The sequence below is a fragment of the Toxotes jaculatrix genome, chromosome 9 (assembly GCF_017976425.1).
Source record: "Toxotes jaculatrix isolate fToxJac2 chromosome 9, fToxJac2.pri, whole genome shotgun sequence".
NCBI classification, from domain to species: Eukaryota; Metazoa; Chordata; class Actinopteri; family Toxotidae; genus Toxotes; species Toxotes jaculatrix.
In genome coordinates, this window is record NC_054402.1 from 24,852,820 (window position 1) to 24,875,919 (window position 23,100).

The 23,100-nt window shown below is 41.5% G+C and overlaps 1 protein-coding gene across 1 annotated transcript; it reads left to right on the forward strand.

The window, feature by feature from the left end:
- The first annotated feature begins 2,956 nt into the window (after window positions 1–2,956).
- On the forward strand, window positions 2,957–20,618 carry LOC121187144 (ATP-binding cassette sub-family G member 4-like). Its single transcript, XM_041046273.1, has 15 exons — window positions 2,957–3,087; window positions 8,909–9,183; window positions 11,803–11,920; window positions 12,135–12,267; window positions 12,500–12,550; window positions 14,721–14,866; window positions 16,507–16,630; window positions 16,795–16,909; window positions 17,007–17,149; window positions 17,484–17,582; window positions 17,711–17,879; window positions 18,032–18,132; window positions 18,643–18,801; window positions 18,890–19,008; window positions 19,311–20,618. Exons 2-15 carry the CDS (start codon window positions 8,922–8,924, stop codon window positions 19,534–19,536), a joined length of 1,965 nt encoding a protein of 654 aa, XP_040902207.1. The 5' UTR covers window positions 2,957–3,087; window positions 8,909–8,921; the 3' UTR covers window positions 19,537–20,618.
- Window positions 20,619–23,100: the final 2,482 nt, after the last annotated feature.

A 23,100-nucleotide genomic window follows, 5' to 3' on the forward strand; every position in this document is an offset into this window, starting at 1 on the left:
GTGGCCATGAAGGGATGAACATGGTCAGCAACAATACGCAGACCTCAGAAATCCAGATCCATCAGACCAGGCTACATTTTTCCAGTCTTCAACTGTCCAGTTCCAGTGAACCTGTGTCCACTGCAGCCTCAGATCTATGTTCTTGGCTGACAGGACTGGAACCTGACTCTGCTGTTGTAGTCCATCCACCTCAAGGTTGGACGTGCTGTTCACTCTGAGAAGGTTTTCTTCTCACCACAGTTGTACAGAGTGGTTACCTGAGTTAGCATAGCCTTTCTGTCAGCTCCAAGCAGTCTGACCTCTGACCTCTTTCCCTCCTCAGAACTGTCACTCAGAAGACTTTTTTTGTTTGTTTTTGGCTGCATTCTGAGTTAAACTCTAGAGAATGATTTAATTAGCTGAAGCTCCTGACCTGTATCTGCTTGACTGTATGCATTACTCTGCTGCCACATGATTGGCTCATTGGGTAATTGCATGAATTATCAGCTGTTCCTTGTAAAGCACACAGTGAAGGGTGACGTCAGTATGTGTTTGACTTAAGATACACACACACTTCAATTATAAGCACAGTCACACCAGCGTATGATGTATATACTGAACAGGCTCTGCTTTTCTAACAGTATTCATTTATTTGAAGTGCAATCTAAAAGAGCTGCATCAGTGATTAACCCTCTGTTAATTAATCTAAACATCCTGCTAGAACATGACTCAGACCAGGCATCATGCACTCTCCCTTTAAAGGGCTTTATGCTGCCACTATGGCCTAATAGTCTCTAAAAAACTGTTGCATTGTGCAAGCTTAGATGTGATTACCTGCTAATACCATGCTGTAACAGCAGGAATATACAGTGTAGTTCTACATATAATAAAGGCCAAAGGCGAGTATTTCAACAACAGCCAGTAAACTGTCAGGGACAGCTTACCAAGTATGGAATGGATTTACAGACACAGAGTGATAAATAAGGTGAACTACACTGTGGGTGAGAAGAGGCACCCCCTCGCCTCTTCACTTGACCTGTTACTATCTGGGTAATGACACTGTCCCCCTCTATTCACCAAAAACAGATCCAAACTTTAATTAAGTTTTTAAACAAGCAATTCACATAATAATCAAGCAGGATCTCCAGCTGGTCTCTCCATCAGCCTTTTCTTGTGCCAAGAGCAAACCATGGCTATGAGCATGTGTGTGAGTCTGCCTGCCTGTTGCTGACTCTTTGTAGGTCTGTGTGTGAGAAGATTTATGAGTGTGCCATTGGTGACTCTGTTATAGTGGCTCTGTGATGTTGTGAGGAAATGCCTTGTGGTTATGTGCAAACCAATTTGCTGACATGATAACACATATCATATCTTCTAATAGTATATTAAAGCTTGCTTTGCAGGAGCTGTGTGGGGCATCCTTGGCCCTGCATTGTGCCTCACAGGTACAATCACCCTCTCAAGCTCTGTACCAGTTCTGCTTTATTTTGGCTTTTGGGAATTTGTTCATTTTAGTATTTTGTTTTTCTTACAAAGTCAGTGTGACAGATTTTCAGTCTTACCATAGGTTATGTTTGACTGATGGTGAATGAGCCTTCCAGTCCCAGACTGTGGAACATTTTACCCTCCTTTAGTTTAGCTTGCCCTTAATGCCCATCCTTTCATGACTGCTTTTGAGTTTGAATAGTTATTAAAATGACATTATGATAGCTTTTATTTTGTGTCTCACACTTATTTACCCATTTATTTTCATTTTAGTTATTAAAATGTATTTTAAATTTCTAGCTTCTTTCCAAATTTTCTTCAATATGAATGACTGTATGCTCTCATCTTAGAACACACTCGAGCCCTGACATCCTCCTCTCAGATTTCAGGGGTGGGGTTACTTTACAAACCTCTGCTTCCTATGATTTGGCAATTCAGTGTTTTACTATGGAAACTGACAAACTGAATAGAAGCCTCGAAGTTTTTACATAGTAAATCGAGGCTTTGTAAACAAGCTTTCTTCATCCCATTCAGATCCCCATCCATGGTACGCATCACTGTGGGTGTGAGGCAACCAGTCTGAAGTGGCCCATCATCCCTGTTTGACACCAGGTGTGTTCACTGGAGAATTCCTCCCCTTTGGCAAGTTAGAGGGAGAGTCAGAGATGGATGAGAGACAAGAGGGGGTTCGTTAGGGTGACGACTGACGTAGAGAACCGTGTGTATGTGTACAACAATGTGTGGGCTTGTGTATTTTTTCAGGTCAGAACTTGTCAGGTTCACGTTCAGAGGTGGACTTGGTCTCTGAGATATGCAGGTCTTGTTGTGACTTGTTGGTAAATTTGTCACATCCACAAAGACTGTGAGGAATTCAACTTCCACAGGATGTGTCTCTATGGACATCTACAATTTCAGGTTTCTATAAGAAACTGCCATTCAGCTTGGAGGAAGACTGGATGCTGGTATTATGTTTACAGATAATTTCAATAAATTTAAATCAATGAAATTACAAAGAAATGAGAAGAAATTAGAAGAATTCTTGAATAGCTGAACCATTTTGGAGTCTGTAGGATCATTTCAGTATTGTTCAGAATTATTTGTATTATTTTATGTTTATTATTATTATTATTCTGAACTGCCAACACATTGATTTGACTAAATCAATCAATAGTTTAAATAAATGAAATTCTGAGCCGATATTGCTCATACACTGCATCTCTTTTGTGCCACTTTTAAAATGTGGGAAATCAAGTCCTTCCCAGTGAAGAAATGTGGGTTACATAAATATAAGCCTACACCTGTCACCCATGATGAAGATTATAAAGGCAGAAATCCACATTTCTATGAAGTAGAGGAGTCATGTCTCCCCCCATGTGACCCAGCCCTTGACAGCAGGGTCTGTACAGTAGTTCAGTGTCCTTTCTCAATCCGTCCTGTTACGTTTCAACCCCCCCCATTCCTGATCCGCCCTCTCTGCTGTGCTCTGCTGTGCTGTGCTGTGCTCTGGCATGCAGCGATGCTGTAGATGCAGCAGACTGGGACAGACACTGTTTGATACTGAATGCAGCAGGCGGAGAGGATAACATCCTGACAGACACCGAGGAGGACAACGATACATCGGCCAACGTAAGCTCTTTGTTTCACTTTGTTCTTCTCTCTCCTTTATCTTTTCCTAACAAGGTTCCTACTTTGATGATCTTATATGACTCATCTGTCCCTACAGAGGATGTGTCAACGTTCAGCCTGTCCCTTGTCCACTCATATAACTCTGTCTTAAGGCATATTCTGTGGGTGTACGCAGTCCTTTTGACAAGCTTTCAAAGCAGATCAAGTACTTACTGCTAACATACAGTAAAGTGTAATTTATTGAATTCAAGTGCAGCAAAAACATGAGAGAAAATAGATTAGAATACTTTTACTTTTGCTCCAAAAATGACAATGTATTTTAAACGTAGCTCAAAATGAATGCTTTCATCATGCTTAAGATAGTATATCTCTCAATAACTTTTAATTAACAATATTATCAATAATATTGAGGTGATGTTTAAGATAGTTATTAATCATGTGATAAAGAATCAATCTTCTTATTCTGCTCAAGTTAAAGAGTGACTTTGTGAAGTTGTGTCACTGAGGAAAAATATTTCGATTTTGGCAAATAGAAATGAATGCCATCAAATGATCAAATGACTCATCGCCCTTTGTCTCACAGGCTCATGAAATATTATATTTATTTATTTGTTTGTTTGTTTTTTGTGTAATATAAGTAATATCTGACTCATAGAAAGGGAAAACAAATGCTTCTAAATTCTTTTTTTTTTCTTCAATTCACTGTTTAGCGACACTAAATGTATATCCAGTCACAGTCCAGCATTTACTGGCTGTTTAAGAGTGAAAGAACAATCCAAAAACAACTGATTTTTTTCCTTACTAGCTATTATTTGTTGTCATATGATATAGTGTTAGTGGTTTAGTCCAGAAGAGATACACAGGTTAGACACAGGTTTACTAACATGAACTAAAAATGAGGAAAATTTCTGTGAGCTCATGGTGGAAATTCTGTCGTTGAAACATTTGAAATTGTTGAAATACTAAAATAGATGAAGTTCTCGCTGGAGTCACAGTGGAAAAAAAAATACTGAAGGAAAATGGAAGTTATAGTTTAAGTGTCAGCACTGAATGACTCTGAAGTTTCAATTTAAGTGTAGGTGATATATTGAAATCTGAAAACTGAAAGTGGAAGATGAAGTGGAAGTCCTGAAAGAAATTAGTGCAGCTCCCATATACTGTAAAACAAAAAACATATATACGTGTGTGTGTGTGTGTGTGTGTGTGTGTGTGTATTATAAACACAATGTCACTGTTTTTTACACTAAGTTCAGCTACAACACAATTAACATTAAATAACCATGTAAGAGTGAAAGAAAACAAATCACTGCCCAAACAACACTACCTATTATTTATATCAATCACTGACATGATACTAGTAATTTATCCTTTTCTCAATCACTGATTAACCGTTTTGCTTTGTTTTGTTTTATTTAAGAATGAGAATGTCACTGTAAATGCTTCTGTTTTTAACTTACTCATATGTGTAAAAGTGCTGTGGTAGCTTATGGAACCTGTACATGCTGTAGCTCAGGCTAGGGTTTGTTTTTTTTTTTCTGTCAAAGCCTCTTCAGCAAATTAGCTCTCACCCTGGCAAAGTCATGGGAGACCAGCACTGTTAACCTACTGGCCTGATCCTAATATCCTTATGTTCAGTCTTCTCATGTTGTGTAAGAACAGCCAGTCTTACTTTGAGGCTGCATATATTCACTAGCAGAACAATCAGACCATAATTATGTGTTTAAATTAATGTTTAAAGCTGTTCAACACACTGTTTTGTCAGCTGAAATGAAAGCATCCAGCTGTAACACCACAGTACTAATTTTGCAGTGCATACAGTACTTAAACGAGACTAACAGCAGCCTGTGAGTCATTTTTCCACTATTTAGAGGCACTCATTACCTCTACCTGCAGCCTATAGAGAACATACATTCTTGAGTCTACCCCTGGTTCTCCTAACAATTGGCTGTGCCTGGAAAACCTCCGATGCTACACGTCCAGGTCGCATCGTTGTCAGATGCCCAAATCACCGAAACTGGCTCCTTTAGACACACAACACACATAACTAATTTCAGCCACTTATATCCTCAATCTCATTCTTTGAGTCACTTCCCAAAGCTCATGACCATAAGTGAGGGTCAGAACATAGATCAAACTGTTAATTTACTGAAACACCCGAACTGGACATTCTCCTTCCCCCTCAACTCCTCCTGAAATCCTGTCAGTGACAATCACAAACTAGACTGGTGACAAGGGACAAGCCTGGTGACGAGGGACAAGCCTGGTGACGAGGGACAAGCCTGGTGACAAGGGACAAGCCTGGTGACGAGGGACAAGCCTGGCGGAGACCAAAACCAACTGAAAATATCTTTGATTTTATGGCGAGAATACAGATACAGCTCTCACTCTGGTTATATAGGGACCAATTGGCTCATAATAAAGGTCCTGGAACTCTATATTCCTGCAGTACCCCCGACAAGATCCTGTGAGGGGCCCAGTTGTAGACCTTAACCGAGTCCAAAATGCACATGTGGACTGGATGGGGAAACTCGCATGACCTGTCAAGTAGCCTTGCAAGGGTAAAGAGTCGGTCCACTGTTCCATGGACAGCAACTGACTGTCCCTCTCCATGCATGTTAAGGTCCTCCTGTGAAGTGAGCCCATAGGTTGTGTGTGCAAACAGCTTATACAATTAACATTTTATTGTTAGGTGACCTTTAGCAATCGTAGTAATTATGATGGCAGCAAAGGAGGGAGTCAGGTAATGTTGTAGAGAGAGCGACAAAGGAGGGGGTTTGGACTGATGGATGGTTTCACAAAACAGAGGACATGAGAGACTGCTGTTCTTTTCCCATTCAAAACTAAATCATTATTGTTTCTGTTAGCCACGACCGTTACACAACTTTAACTTTGTGTTCATTGTAATAACCATGATAAAATTTAAGGAAGTACCTATTTTAACTTTTCTAAACCTAACCAAGTAGATTTGATGACGAAGGTCAAATACACAACTGCTGTACCAACGGTATTTCAGGAGATTCTCACCAACAACAGCAATATATATACACTATGGCTAAATAAAGTAAAAAAAGAAACACCACCTACAGAAACACTGCACTGACCGTACTAGTAAAAGTAATCACTCGAGTAGAAGTCAAAAATCCCTACTTGAGTTAGAGTGCAAATGTATCTACACCTAACTGACTTCAGTAGTAAGTAACTGAAAAAGTAAAAGAATAAAGAGAAAATATTTTTCCACACTGCTTTTTTTATGTGGATATGACTGACAAATGGTTCTTCTCAGATAAAGGTAAAGAACAGAACATACACCTGCTGCAGGCTACTCTGATTTCTAACCCAAGATTGACCTGGTTGACATGCTTGCCCAACTTTGTTGTTACAGAACATGCTGTGTTGCATTCATTAAAGAATCTAAAGAAAGGTCTTTGATTTGCAGGACAGTAGTCAGTTTATTGTTTACACAATGCATCAGGGTGAATAAAGTCCATTTCCAAGTAGTTCCCAGCAAAAAACCAAACAATCAATTTACGACTCTGTCCCTACCCTCGGATGCGATTGAGGCTGTGGAGCGGTCAGGGTTTGGTTATGTTGGTTAAGGTTAGACGACCTTTGTCAGCGTGGTTACAGTAATAAACACGGTTAAGGTTACACGAGAAACTTAGCAGCTGTCTCCTGTTTGAAAGTCCTGTGTTCTGTCAAGACAGAGCACATACCACACACCTAGGGCAGGCTCTGTCACTCACCTACTAACTAACCTACTAACTACTAACATCTACAACTTCCTTCTTTGCTCCGGTCATAAGTCACCTAACAATGAAACCTAACTATGGGTTGTAATAAGCTGCTTACACAGAGGACCTAAAGGATCAGTTTTTTCAGGGGGATGGTCTCACCAAAGCACATATGTGTGTGGGTCTTTTTCAACATTTATTTTCAGAGAGATCTATAGTACATCAAATCTTCAGATGAGACTTTTTGCTCTGAGTTCATTCCAGTTAAATCAGGCAAGTGACATGATGTTTTATCATCACTTTGATGTCTCCATTTAGCCGTGTTGACCTGACCACTTTATTTGATTTTAATGAGCCTTTAATCAAGCTGTATTTGGGGCATCACGTCTTAGAGTCAGATACAAGTGTAACAGTGGAACTGTAGATAATCTGAAGTGGTATGATCCCAGGTCACTGAGTTCTCTGCCTCTCCTCTCTCGCCTCTGTGGACCTCGCCTCTCATCCAGTACAGTGCCGTTGACTCGTGACATGTTGGCATACATAACATATCTCTCCATTTCCCTGCCTCCTTCTCCTGAGCACCCTTTGACATCCCGGAAAAGACTTTTCTCTGGCTCCTCTCTCCATGTTGGCACTGAAATGTGTCTGCATGGAGGTACGAGCTGGAGGGCAAGTGAAGGAGCATGCATTTCCCATACATTAAGTTGGCTTCGTGCTTGGTAGTGTACCTGAGTCTGCAGAGTTTTTTCCCAAGCTGGTAACTCCAGCCCCCTCCTGCTCTGAGCAGATCAAGGGTAGAAAAGAAAGTTGATTTTAATCCCCAAGGAGATTATGAACCCCATGAGTGATTAAATGAGACTTCTGTCTCAAAAAGTACAAATTACTGTACCACCTCAGACTTGGGAACCGTTTTTACAGTGGTCAGCGCTGAACAAAGTAGATTAGACGTATCTCCATTTCGATGATCATTAATCACCTTGCGATCACAGGGAGGATTGCATATTTCTGCTGCTTAGAGTCCTGCCTGGACAATGGTCATGGATTTTGTCTGATGGTGGTCATACCTCAGCTATCTTTTCCCAGGAAACGTATGTAATTTAACATCGAGGCCGGACTTGAAACGAACTTTGACCAGTAGATGTGTCTTGTGCACGTACATGCAAATCTTCAACATTACATCATGTTCTACATCATCAGTGTCACGGACTGAATCAGTAGGTGGGTTGCGATCCACCTGTTTTTAGGTACAGTTTCGATTAGCACATAAAAACCTGAGAAGAATAATTGTGTTAAGCACAGCCATAAAATACTGAACATAAAGTGCAAAATGTTCACTGTTAATCTACTTTGTTGGTTATTTTTCAACATAATCTCCTGGTAACTAAAGTTGAAAATGAATATGTTTGGTAATTTTAAGGAACTCCACTCTCTCCTTAAAGAATAGGGATTGTCATCTTACTTAAATATTGAAAAAGGCAACACTGACTTGACATAGGAGACAAAATGCAAACTCTGGTCTCTGCTGCTAAAATGCTTTGTACACCCAACCATCCACTGCTTGCAATGTATCTCTTCCTTATGACTTTTCGCTGCAGTATAAATACATCACAGTACTTTGTGCACTGAAACAAAACCTTGCCAGTGAATGTAATCCAACCAGCCAGCACATTTCCTCCAAACTGGATTGTAGTTCATATGAGATATGGTTGATTTGTTCACACCTATAAATGTTCTTATCAGAAGTGGTACTGGGCTGTCTCTGCTTACCGGGAAATGAGTTTCTGCTCAGTCACACTTGCCTACAAACAGCCCCCAACCCCCACCCCAGTTTAAAAACTATTCATTCCAACCTAGCCCACTGATCTGATTGTGGACATACATGCCATAGTCAGTGAGGTGAAATCTAACAACTGCTGTTTTGCTGTTTCATTTTGGATGAAAAAATGTTATTAAATGACCTCCAAAAATGCTAGCACGACCCTAGATCCCCAGCTGTGGCTGTAAAATTAGACATGCCAGCAAATAATTGAGCATTACTTTCCTCTACCTTTCTCTTTCCTGGCTGTCTGTCCTTATCCCTCCCCCCACAGACAGAGAGCTGGTATGGACAATAAGGCATTGGAACCTGATTCGGTGGGTATCCCCATGGAGGAGGCCATCATGTGTAACGGAGACGGCCAGCCTCTGGCCCAGCTTCAGCCTCAGCAGCAGCAGGAGCCATCCATGCTGACTCACCTGAAGAAGGTTGAGAACGAGATCACTGATGCGCAGCGTTTCTCCCACCTACCCAAACGCTCGGCCGTGGACCTGGAGTTCATCGACCTCTCCTACACCATCCAGGAGGGACCGTGCTGGAGGAGGAGAGGTAACGCACATCTACCCATCATGTCTACAGTAATCAGTCTGTGAAGGGAGGAGGTTTGACGTTATTGTGGAGTTGTACTGTGTAGCACTGGAAAGACACTGTATAAACAAACCTATGCTTATGCTATGATGACTTTAGAGAGCAGAGATACATACTTCAGCATAGACTATGAGGTACATTTTTGGAACTTTTTTTTTTTAAGTTAACAGAAAATCAAACAGTGGTTTGTCACAGTCAGAGCAGAAGTTACATCTGGTTCAGTCGACATGCTCCTGACCAGATGCTAAAGATGGAGGACACCAGTTCATCATCACCACCAAAGTAAAGATCAGATCCTTATTCTCCTACAGCCATTCAGCACTTGGATGCCCTCTGTCATAGTGGACCCGTCTGCTGGGTCCTCCTCGGCCGTGGGACTGTGGCTCACAAGCACCTTTGTGGTTTTGTCTGTGTGGCCCTTATATTCATCATCAGTTGAGGAGTGATGAACAGATACATGGGTGATTTTCAGTTAAGATTATACAGTAGAGCTTATAGGTTACATAAAAGATTAAATGAATCAATAAATCAGGTCATCATTATTCTCACTTACACCACTGATTCATCCACAGTCTCGGCTGATCATTTCAGGTCTTGTGACATGTAGCAATCTAACACAATGCAATACAAAACAATCTGTTAAACATTTAAACACATCTATGAAATATTACACGGGTGATACCAGTCTAACACAATTCTGTGGAGAGCTGTTCTTCACAGATGATTCTGTGAGGAACAGCTGCTGCAGCAGTTTGGTTGTTCCACCTTCTACTTTAAAATACTCCCATGTTGTTGTATTGGATTCAAGTCAGGGCCCAGGTCATGATTTTCACTTTTTTCCTCTTTACAAACTCTTATGATTCATCGTTTTTTGAGCATGGTCACTGAACCATCTTTTATTAGTAGAGTGGTGGCTCCTGTTCCTCCTAACCACTGCTGCAACTGTGTCATGCTTAGCAGTCTACTCATGCTCATGTAGCCTCTCTCATTTAATTAGCCTTAATTAGAAAAGCAAACTTGTCTTTGCAGTGGTAACAGATGTGCTCACATTTGTTGCACTGAGGTTGTACTATGGGCCCATGTTTTTGAGTTGATCTATCTCATCTGTTTGTTTCTAATTATACATGATATCAAATACACTAAAATTAAATTTGAAAATGATACAATTAACAACACTCTAAAATTGATTTTGCACAGGAGTGTACTCAGTTCTGATATATCCTATAAATTACTAGGACAAAGACACAACACTGTGTGTGCCAAGCTTTCAAAGGAATAATCCACTAAGAAACCTACAGATGGGTCACAAATGAAAGTCAGAACTAACAGGAAGTGTCTTAGTACAGTGTTTGTCCACCATTTGTCCACCCTAGAACAATTTCTACAAACGGCTTTGTAAAGTTGGGATCCACCATCCACCTCCACAAGACTTGGTGTAGAAAAGGTGCTAAAACATTAAAATGTAGCCAAATATTTTGTCAGGGTAAATCAGAATCTCAAATTGTACAAAAGGTAGAATAAAATAATCCAATGCTGCACAATTTTTACCTGCTCAATTTAAATAAGAAATTCACCTTTTCATTATTATTACATTCAAATTTTTGTGCCTCTGCAATGCAAGACATAGAAATCCACAGCTGGAGGAGGTGAATGGGATGTCTGCTCTGTTCACAGTCAGTTCAGTTGTGTGAGATGTGGATCAGACAGGACAGTTTAGAGGTCATATTTGTTGTACAGACATCTCGTAAAAGTGGTAGCTTCATGCTTCCATGTGGCTCAGCAGCCACAGCAAGGTTAATAATTCACGTCCATTTGGCCTTGTAGCAGCTCTGTTCTCTGCACGGGGCAGTCAGAGTGAGAAAAATCCTCATCCTCACTGTGTGTCTTCTGTGGAGGCCTCCAGCAGTGAGGGCTGAGCTGATGCTCGCTGAGATACTGAGTTGCTGCAGCATGTCTATACCCTGTTGATCTTTCTTTTTCCAATCATTTCCATGTTGGTCCATACAAATCAAAGCGATTTACTTTTACAAATACAGTTAACTTCTTATTGATGAGCTGCTCAGTTTGAGTCAATCTCAGTGAGAGATTTCATTCATGTGTTTGAACTTGTTTTAAGTCTCTTTTTCAGTAGTTACACAGTACAGCTACCTAAACCACTCTGTGTTTTAACACAGCCACAGTACAAAGTGAATCAAACCAGCATGTAAATGAAGCACCCAGTCAACTTTCTCAGTATTTTTTCACAATATCACCATGTAGGACTGTCACTTTTAAAAAAATCAAGTCAGAACTAATTTGAATTGGTTTGTAACACAGCTGACTTAATGAACTGATCTTCTCCACTGGTACTTTCTGCTGGTAACATCATATTAATACTGGGTACAGCCTCTCTTTGCTCTCAGAACAGCCTCAATTCTTTAGTGCACATTTCAGAAATACTCAAACCAGCCTCTGTTGGGTATCAACAATCATGCCACAGCCAAAGTCAGTTAGTGTATCAACACAAATAGAAGAAACTTTATTACCTGGACATGCAGTAAGTTTTCTTGTTGTTCTTGTTGCCCTCTCTATTGTTGTCAGGTTTCAAGGCTTTATTGAAGTGCCTGTCTGGGAGGTTCTGCAGTCGGGAGCTGATCGGTATCATGGGGCCCTCGGGGGCGGGAAAGTCCACCTTAATGAACATTTTGGCTGGATACAGGTGAGAGAACAAAAATCCCATCTGCAGTAATCTTGTCCTTATTTGAGACAAAGTAATTTCTGGTGCAGTCAAACAGTCAAAAGCAATTGAACAGCACAATTAGGAGAAAGGTCTTCTACACCTGTAGCAGCCCATGTGTTTGTGAGTCATGCTTTTATGTATGTAATTGAATTGTTCATTATTTGTGTATGTGTGTGTCCTTGCTGCTGCCCAGGGAAAAAGGGATGAAGGGTCAGATCCTGGTAAACGGTAAACCCAGGGACCTGAGGACATTCAGGAAAATGTCCTGCTACATCATGCAGGAAGACATGCTGCTGCCACACCTCACTGCGCGGGAGGCCATGATGGTGAGCCGGTCCTGACAGGCTCATAGCATAGCCAGGAAAATTTGAATTCAGGGACTGTGATTGATTTAGAGACTAAATATGTGTTAACATATAAAAGAAATATATGTTTATTCTCTCTGTTCATTGTGCCAAGGTGCTGCAGGGCTGTAATTTGTGAATGCCACCTATAGCTTCCACTGGACTGTACCTACCTGTTGCATTACATGATTGTTTGCATTTGTCTTTACTGCAGGTTTCAGCAAACTTGAAGCTGGACGAAACCATAGATGTGAAGAAAGCACTGGTGAGCTAAACAAATAGCATCTACTAGCTTAACATACACAGAAAAACAAGGTATTAATAATAATACTTCACTTCACATACTTGATTTCTGAATCCCGACCTTAAACACAACAAACTCATATCTAAACATAACCAGCCAATGACAGTAAATGTGGAGGACTGTCCGCTTTCTTCAGTCTGTGGACACACCTACCTACCTACTTTGGATCAGTGTTACAGGGCTGTCATTGCTCTTTGAATGATGCAAGTCTATAAAAAAAAATTCAAGCATTTTCTCTCCAAAATATATCAACAGTTGACATGTTCAAGAGTATTTATCAGGCCCAGTTTCTGTTACAGACAGGACAGTGTGCAAACCAAAACTAGTAACAATATGAACACAAGTTAACTGTGGTCCTGTCTTTACTAGAAACACATTTGATTAGTGTCTGGACAATAATTATCTTCATGAGCAGCCTCCACATTGAAGACACAGTGTTTAAGGTTACTTGTAGCTAGAACTGAGGGCTTTGCTTCGTTTCAAGGCAAACAAAGTAAACAAGGGTGAGCATGGTGAGACTTCACTACAGCAAATTGGGCACTTGGTTGGCCTGGGAGCCTGAGACCATGTACGTACATAGAATCTTGTCTCTCCCCTGTGTGCAACAGAAACAGTGAAGCAGTGTAGCCAACTGCTGACTGAAGATAGTCACAGTCACATAAATTTAGTCAACCTTCTCCAGTCTGATGCAAAAAAAGGGCGATTGTTTAATCGCCTCAGGTAGAGTTATACAGCAATGGAGTAATGACACTTGTCACTATTGACAGTGACAAATGGAGCTATCTGAGGCTCAGGACTTCAGCCTCCCCCTCACTCAATAAAATCTCTGCTCCAGAATCCATGTCAGAGAACTTTGGCAGAGAAAGTAGAGGTAAAAGAAGTTTGTCCTTGACATTGTCAGACAGCAGCTGAAGGCTGGATGCTGTGATGCCAAAGCCTTATTTTGCTTACTTTTTAAAACAACAGGGGCAGATACTACATGGACTTTAAAAGGGAGGAGGTACTGTACTGTACCTATTGTACCAGAGTCACATTTTGTAATTTTTAACTACAGCAGATGAGTGCCATCATTATTTGTTTTCTCACATTATTTGCACAGTAACTTTCCTAGAAACATATAATTGGCCTATATCATTAATTGAAATGTTTATGGATAATTGTATGATTGTAAATCCTTTGTTTTCAACAGGATCATTTTAAATGCAAATGGAAATCTTGTCAATTCAAATATGATAATCACTCACATCAAAAACGTGGTGTCAAGCAGGTGCAGCTCTGACACCCTGCAAGACTCCCTTGGGCTCATTTGTGATCTCACTCTTTTGGTCAGCACCCACAGGCCATTATCATATGTGAGGGTTGGTGTGTTGATCGACTGGTTAATTGAGATCTTCACCTTCAGCCCATGCTTCCTCTTCTACAACACTATTCAGTACAACTAGTACAACACTTGAATTACCGCAGATTCTGCACCAGTCTCATCAGTCGATCCCCTGGTTTGTCTTACTTCACTCATGATCCCAAAATGCTTCTTCACCTCAGTCCACTTCAACTCCCTCTTCACCATGACAGTCCAGTATAGTGCCTGCGTTGCATCTTACCCTCACTCAGGAACAAAACCCCATGATACCTGAACCCCTTCACTTTGGGCAGTGTCTCACTCACCAAGGAGAAGGATCCTCTGTTTTCTGGCAGAGTACCACGGCCTCAGACTTGGAGGTGCTGATTCTAATCCCGAGAGCTTGTCCCTCAGCTGAGAACCCACTCAGAGATTGCGTTCTCATGAGGATGTCCCTCAGCTGCACCTTGAGATTCTGTGCATTAATATCCTGGTGGAGCCTAACGCACACAGAGAACATACTTTTTTTAATATGACTGTTTTCCGTTGCTCAAAATGACCACGTATCTGGGCAAAGTGAGTTTGTTCAACAGTATTAATGACTCGGTGATTAATTAATTTCCAGGTATCAAGACTCATTTTCCTGTCTGTACTTTTTTCTGGAACAAAATCTTACATGTTCATTTTTCGCCTTACAGGTCCACATACATACTTTTGTAGATACAAATGGAAGAAGAAAGTGCTTTTGCAAACTGACAGATTGTTAAACCCTCCTCTGTCCCTCTTTCTCAGGTGAATGAGATTCTGACTGCCTTAGGGCTCCTTGACTGTGCTCACACTCGCACCAGCTCTCTGTCAGGAGGCCAGTGTAAACGACTGGCCATCGCCCTGGAACTGGTCAACAATCCTCCGGTCATGTTCTTTGATGAGCCCACCAGGTGAGACAGACAGACAGACTCTGGTGTGCAGATGAGGGTGAAATTTAGATTTAGAAACTATTTAAAACATGTTACATTTCAACTGTGTGAGATGTCATGTCATGTCATCATCTGCCACTTACTGGGTCCAGGTCGCGGGGGCGACTGCCACCCAGTCCACAATGCACTATGCCTATGGGAGGCGGTGCCATCCAGAGAGGGGTTTAAACCCACAACCCTGAGAGATTAGGTCTTATGCTCTACCAACTGAGCTAACCTGAGCTGTGTGAGATGTGCTTCAATCAAATAGATATGCAGCATTGGAAATGCTATGTACAGTAGAATTTAATATTCCATGTTCATATGTAGTTGGCAGGCTGCATCCAGAGGAGTCAGTGGGTCCCAGCTCAGATTTAATGTTAATACAAAACTTAAGTTCCAGTTTTTCTAGCCTCCACTAACAAAATACTTTTTCAAGTTTGTTAGTAAATGGATAAATTGTCAATATGGGCTTCAGGATCAAAGCCTCAGTCCTTGACAAGATGGCCACCAACTCACTGTGTGCTCACAGGCTGTCTGTCGAAACCCTCACTCTTTTTCAAAGGACAGTTTTATGTTAATTACAACTTTGATCTAACTTTCACAGGTTTAGCCACGTTTTTTTTAATCACCTATGATAACACTGAACTTACCAAATTAACTGCTGACATCTGGAAACACAGTGACGTCACTAGAAAGAAGAAAACACAAGCAGTGAGATGATCAAACAGGTTGTAAAACAACTCTCAGGTTAACCAGACATTTGGAAGACAATACAAAAGTTGACTTCCCTGTCAGACTTTGCTGTAACAAACTCTTTTTTTTTCAGAATTAGAATTAGAAGCTTTTACTGTCATCATATTAATAGAACGAAATGTACAATGCTACTCAAGGTAAGGTGCTCAGAATAACAGTTGGACATTCATTCAGTGTCCGAATGGCCCAAGGAAAGAAACTGTTTGTCAGTCTGGTTGTGCGGGCTTTTATTGACCTGTATCGCCTGTCAGAGGGCAATAGGTCAAACAGGTGGTAGACTGGGTGAGAGAAGTCTCTGATGATGGATGTGGTTCTGCTGCAGCAGCGGGAGGAGGAGATCTCTGCCAAGGAGGGCAGGGGACAGCCAGTGATGTTTTGTGCAGTGTCTACCACTCTCTGCAGAGCCTTCCTGTCTGCAGCCGGGCTCCCAGCATACCACACTGTGATGCAGTAGGAGAGGACACTTTCTATGGCTGATACCATCTGCTGGGATTTCAGGCAGACCAGGATGGTTGCAAGGGTCAGGGATAGGTTGATATAGATCTTAGTGAGGATCCCTGTTAGCTGGTCAGCACACGCTCTGAGTACCTTTCCCGGTACTACGCCTTAGTGAGTACAAAGTTATATATATACAGACCCATGTAATAACATAGAATTATGCTTTAAAAAGATGTAGCATCGCGTCCCTGTTTCAAAAAACGAAACGATCAAAATCGATGCAGCAGAATGAAAACAAATCCATTCAGGTTAAGGGCCTCACTATCATAACAGCTTGGTCCTTACTCTTCTGCGCCTTCTCAGATTACTTCCCAACTGCTCCTTAACAGTGTCTCTCTCTCTCTCTTTCTCCCTCTCTCTCTGTTCAGTGGCTTAGACAGTGCGTCATGCTATCAGGTGGTGTCACTAATGCGCTCTCTGGCTCTGGGAGGACGGACCATCATCTGCACCATCCACCAGCCTAGTGCCAAACTGTTTGAGATGTTTGACAAGGTATGTATCTGCCAATAAAAGAGGAAATTAATATTTGTGTGGAGGTGCCTGTTTCCATTTATTTGTATTTTTAAAGCTGTGCTACCTGTCAGTACTATAACATTTTCTGTCAATTGCAAACTTATTTTTTCTTGTCAGCCTTGAATAATCTTGTCCCTCCACAGCTTTACATTCTCAGTCAGGGACAGTGTATCTACAAAGGCACAGTCCCGTACCTCATCCCCTATTTGAAGAATCTGGGCCTTTACTGTCCTACCTACCACAATCCTGCAGACTTCAGTACGTTTGCTTCACAGTTACTCATGTATATGCTACGCTTGCTGAGGATGACTTCAAACATTATGTTTATATCTTTCTGCTTTTGCCTCTAATTCAGTCATTGAAGTGGCATCAGGAGAGTATGGAGACTTGAACCCTGTGCTGTTTGAGGCAGTCCAAGGAGGAATGTGTGCATTAGAGGAGAAGAAGAACCAGTGTGGTAACAATGGCACATCAGTCTGTGCGGCAAAGTACCCCATGGTGTGTGGTAGATAATGTGCTGCTACACAGCAGTCAGGGCTGGATGAGTCAGTGGGGGAAAGCAGACAACTGTTTAGGCAAGTTCCTCGGACCCTCAGGGGCCCCACATTTTCACTGCGTGGTAATTACTTTGTAGTTGCCTGATTAATTGTTAGTTTGTTTGGTGACATGCACCACCAATGCACAGAATAAAATGATTAGCAAAATGTTCAAGGTGAACATGTTTAGGGGTTAATCCAGCCCTGACTGTAGTATGCTGCATTTTCAAGAAATGAGGTACAATTATGGACATTTTTTTCACTGTTATGAGATTACCTGCTTCCACTTTCCACAGGATGCTGGACACGCAGAGAGCCATTCTTTTGCCACAAGCACACTAACACAGTTCTGTATCCTCTTCAAGAGAACCTTCATAACAATATGTCGAGACCAGGTAGGTGACAGCATCTGTTTAAAGAAACAGAAAAAAAAATAAAGTTGTGTTGTCCATAACCAACAGACCGTTTAATCATTCAAGTCTGTAACTGAGTTTTTTTTTTTCTTCTTTTGTCCTGTTGTCAGGTTTTGACCCACCTCAGACTGATGTCCCACATCTCCATAGGTGTGTTAATAGGCTTGCTCTATCTGAACATTGGCAATGATGCCAGCAAGGTCTTTAACAACACTGGGTTCCTCTTCTTCTCCATGCTCTTCCTCATGTTTGGTGCTCTCATGCCAACTGTGCTAACTTGTAAGTATGATCTAGGGGTGGGAATTGGCTCATATTTACTTTATGTTTCTATGTTGATACTATTGTGCCAGCAAGGGCCAGTTTCAAAATCTGAAATGTTGTGATCTGATATTTACAGATGTATGTAAATGTTTCTCTACAATATCTGTCAGTTCCTCTGGAGATGTCTGTGTTCCTGAGGGAGCATCTTAACTACTGGTACAGCCTGAAAGCCTACTACCTGGCCAAGACCATGGCTGATATCCCATTCCAGGTGAGCTGGCAGTGTTGGGGTTGGAGGGGTGGGTTGGCTCACTGTGGACCTGAGTGCTGACAAACTACACATGGCAACTACATGGCGCACCACTGCACTCTAGTGTTAGTTGTATTTACTTGTTGCAGTGAACTCATCGAGCATTTCTGCAAGATTTGATTTCTCCACATTGATTATAAGACTATATAATAAGAACAAAAGCCTACTGTGTATTTAGCACCTTACACTGTACTGTAGATGGCAGTGCCCGCTTTTTCAAAATGAGAAAGCTCCATCAAACATTGATCTACTGCAAAACATCAGAAGCAAATTTCTAACATGCCTTTATTGGAATTTAATAGAAAAAAATGCCAATTTACTTCAGTTGTTTGTAATTCAGCTGAGATGGAAGATCAGGGCATAACCCTTTGTGTGTGGTTGTGGTACCAGCTCCAGTTTCCACATGAGGGTAAAGGTTTTGGGATGAAGAATTCTTTCACTAAATAAAGGTTAATGAAAGTGTTATTTTAGGTTATCTGCCCCATCATGTACTGCAGCATAGTGTACTGGATGACAGAACAGCCTCCTGAGGCCAGCCGCTACCTACTCTTCATAGCCCTGTCCACCTGTACTGCCCTGGTAGCCCAATCCCTGGGCCTGCTGGTTGGAGCAGCTTCCACCTCACTACAGGTACTGCAGGTTTGCATTGTTAAATATAGAATTTCTTGGCTGCTGTTACACACATAAGACAAATCATGTTTTTTGCATCCTCATACAGGTAGCCACATTTGTTGGACCTGTCACCGCCATCCCTGTGCTGCTTTTCTCTGGATTCTTTGTCAACTTCGACACAATCCCCAAGTATCTGCAGTGGAGCTCTTATGTGTCTTATGTTAGGTGAGTACCATGACGGCACTACGCATTATCAATTCACAAGAACAACAATTATTACTGTCCACTGTGAACATGCATCAGAGTTTATAGACCAACTGACTCATTCAGCTTTGATCTTACTGTACTTACTGCAGTTGTGTGCACACACACACACTTTTCCTGTGCAATCAGGGATTACTTTCAATTTTACTCCCAATTAAGTGGTTTGGATAGTCTGACTAAACTGTTAGCTTGCTTGCAGCCTGTCAGGTGGTCTGCACTCTGACACATGAGGGGCACTCATCAATGTCACTGTGTTGCCACAGGTATGGGTTTGAAGGAGTGATCCTGTCCATCTATGGAATGAACCGTTCAGAGCTGGAGTGCCCTGGGAAGGTGTGTAAGTTCCAACAGCCTGAGGAGGTTCTGCAGTTGTTGGATGTGGAAGATGCAAAGCTCTACATTGATTTCATTGTCCTAGGCATTTTCTTCATCATCCTACGACTGACCACCTACCTTGTCCTTCGCTACAAAATCAAGTCTGAGCGATAGGTTTCATTTGGCTTATCTTCCAAAGCTAAAAGCCCTCCCTATAATGTCACTGCAGACCTGGTCTTTTTTTCTATACACAAAAAACAACCTCGGTCACGTGAGAATTTGTTTTGTTTCATTTTACCCGTTGCTGCTAAAAGGGCAGAACAATTCTGATCTGTTTTACTGTCAGCAACCGTGGAGGGCAGTGACTGACAGTACACAGCAGTGAAGAGTTATCCTATAAATCAACACATACCTGTTTTACCTCAGATATCAGAACTTCACCTCTGCACACAAAGCCAGATCAGTCATGAGGAGGGTAAAGACACTGAGCCACATTCAGCAGCACATAGTTCATATTCCTGCAGGACAGAAACGTTGTGACAACAAGGCGGATGTGCACATACAGTGTTTACATTCCTCTATTAGCCAAAAAAAATCTGAGGATAAACTGTTGCACTGGGGAATAAGTGTGATGTATTGTGCCTGAAAGAGTGAAATTGCAGTTTTTCGGGGATAACTGTGGGATCATTATATCTTTACACTGGATGAGAGCAGTCTGTCTGACAGGTTTTGTTCTTTTTGTTGTTGTCTTATGACTGAATTTGGAGTCAAAACATTTATTTGCTGTGTATAACTCCAATCATCCTTTGAGTAGACAGCGTTTTATTTTTAAACTTACTGATAGTTGTAAATTAAGCTCTGTTATGATTGTCTACCAAAATTTGGTATTTTTTTCTACTTCTATAATATAATCTAAAATCTTAAATATCTTAGTTGGAATACTAATTGTTCAACCTGAATCATTTTATACTGTGTTGTATTATCTTTAGTATTATATGCTTATGCAATATAAATGTATTTAAGAAAATAGATAAATTACTGTATCATTATCCTTTTGTTTCCACACTACATCCAGTAATGCCACATGGACACGACAGGTTCATGCAGTCATTTTTGGTGCTATCTGAAGTTTCATCTTTTATTTGAATTATGTATTATTATGAAAAAAAATGTCTGCTTGTGGACTGCACATAAAAAGAATACTGGGCACTTGGAGAATAACCAAAGAGAATGAAATGTAAGGAGGTATGGTGTTTGTGCGTGTGTGTGTGTGTGAGTAGGGGGTGGGGGTAAAGATATTCCAATAAACACTTATTCTAACCAATTCTGTTTATTACTGTTAAGTGAAACCACTGTTGGCTCCTCCCACTTGGAGATTTCTGGAACAACTCCACATGTAGGCATCAACATTTGGGGAATTCACAAAAAAACTCTCTTCTTGTTTGTACAAGGACCAAATGGCTAGAAGTAATGGTCTTGCCCCAGAGTCTAGTAGTGCCTACCACAACTTACCTCGTCACAAGCCTGCTCCAAGTCCACAAAATAAATGTAGACTCATTGGCAAAACTGTCATGATCCAGCCAGCAATTTGCGAGGTGAAGAGCTGGTCCATTGTTCCATGATCAAAATGGAATCCTCGTTGCTCCTTCTGAATCTGAGGTTGGATGAACCCCCACCCTGGTATAAGCTTTCCTGGAGAGGCTGAGCAACATGAAACCTATGTGAAAATGAAGAGGCGTATTAACCAAGACAGTCAAACAGTGTCCAGACCCTTCAGCATCTCAGGACAAATCTCACTCATCTACTACAGGTGTCCTGCCACTGCAGAGCTTATTGACTACCTCAGTGAAACCTCATGAAGATGTCAATGAGGCTTCCTCTGAGGCTTCTACCACCTTTAAGGAGGGCACTGCCTATTGGCATGCATTAATGACCTCAGTCAAGGTCAGCGGTTCCTCAAAGCATCCACCTCCTACAAACACCCTCAACCTTGCTTCCCCCTGTCATCCGACAGTTTGCCAAAAGTTCAGATGCCGACTGAAAGTCCTTCAAATTATGCACACTGTTCCTCCCAAACACATGCCCTTGAAGAGCAATGAAATCCTCAAGTGGCTCTCCCTCTTAGACCCATCCAGAGGCTGCAAGAAGGCTGAATACTCAGATGTTGTGTTCAGTGCATAAGCACAGACAATGGTCAAAGCCTTCCTCTCAGAAACTGACACAAGCAACCATGTCATTCTCCATTGTTTTTTAGCTTCCCCTCTGGGTTACTCCTCTTTCACCACCACACACAAAAATAGCTGGTTTTTATTTGCAAATGTTAGCTTTTTTCACAGTTCACTAATAAACTTGTTTTTGCACCAGCTGGCCTTGTTTGAAATTCATTTCATTACATTACAAGGGTTCCCAGGGTCTTTTCATGTACACAAGACATGGACTTTCAGAAATTACATGACATGCAGCTTTAATAAAATTCACTGACATTTCATGGCATTCTTATCAGATAAAGCCCAGGGTGTGGGTGAGCGAGTGAGTGACCACACTTCCCTCTTTCAGCCGCAAATCAAGGACATTTCCACCTGATTTAGTAGTTCATTCATTTATGTCTTATTGATGAGACCAAGATTTTCGACACTTGTCCAAAAAAAAACTTGTAGTCAACACTACACTTCCTGGAGTCCTGAGCAATATACACATGCCAAGTCTGAAGTTGAGCAGATGAGTGGTTGTGGAAAAAACTGCAATACAAATGGACAGACAGAGATTCCTCTGTTTATATTTAGATTCATCTGAGAAATATATATCAGAGTTCTGTTATGGTAGGCCTACACTACTGCCACCTGTTGGACAGATACAGGTAGTATTCTTTGATAGGGCCTGGGGTGTCAAAAAAAATAAGATTTACCAAGTGGAACACAAGACCTGTGGCCCCAAGCTCTCACTTACACACTGCCTTCCTCCCATCCTAAGATAACAGGTGGGGTCCTCCTTTAATTTGTAATATGTTCATATGCTGCATAAAGGGTTTTGCTGGATATTCATTTGTTAAACATTTGACTTGAATGGTATTTGAACATTTAAAGAGGGCGTGCTGGTCTACTTCACTGACAGCCAAAATCACATGGCCGAATCAGTCCTAGAGTCCCCATAAGTTCTGGACAATACAGGTGAAATCTTTGCCTGGTGTCTTTTGGCCCAACGGGTTAAAACAGATGAAAACAAGTGTTTTTGGACCAGAGGCAAAATGGATGCGGATTATTTTGTATTAGTTCCCACGAGCCTGGCTCACATCTATTTTGATTCTGCTGACTGACTGTGAGGTCCAAATGTTACGCACAGCCTGCACCCGGCCGTGTCTGGAACTGTGTAGTAAAACAGATGTGACTGTAACATGCATCTGTTATTATTAATGCTGATCCAGCCCAGAGTTAGTTGATCTCTGGGTTACTGGTAGTTTCTATCTCTTCTCTTCTCCTCTCTTCTCTTCTCTGCCCCTCTCTCTTTTTCCTTTCTCCCCCATATCTCTCGCCTCTCAACCCAACCGGTCAAAGCAGGGCAGACGGCGGCCCGCCCTCAGTCTGGTTCCTTTGGAGGTTTCTTCCTGTTAAAGGGGAGATTTTCCTCTCTACTGTCGCCAAGTGCTTGCCCATGGTGGGAACTGTTTGATTTCTCTCTATAACATTGTAAGGTCTAGAACTTACTCTGTAAAGTGCCTTGAGATAATGCATATTATGATTT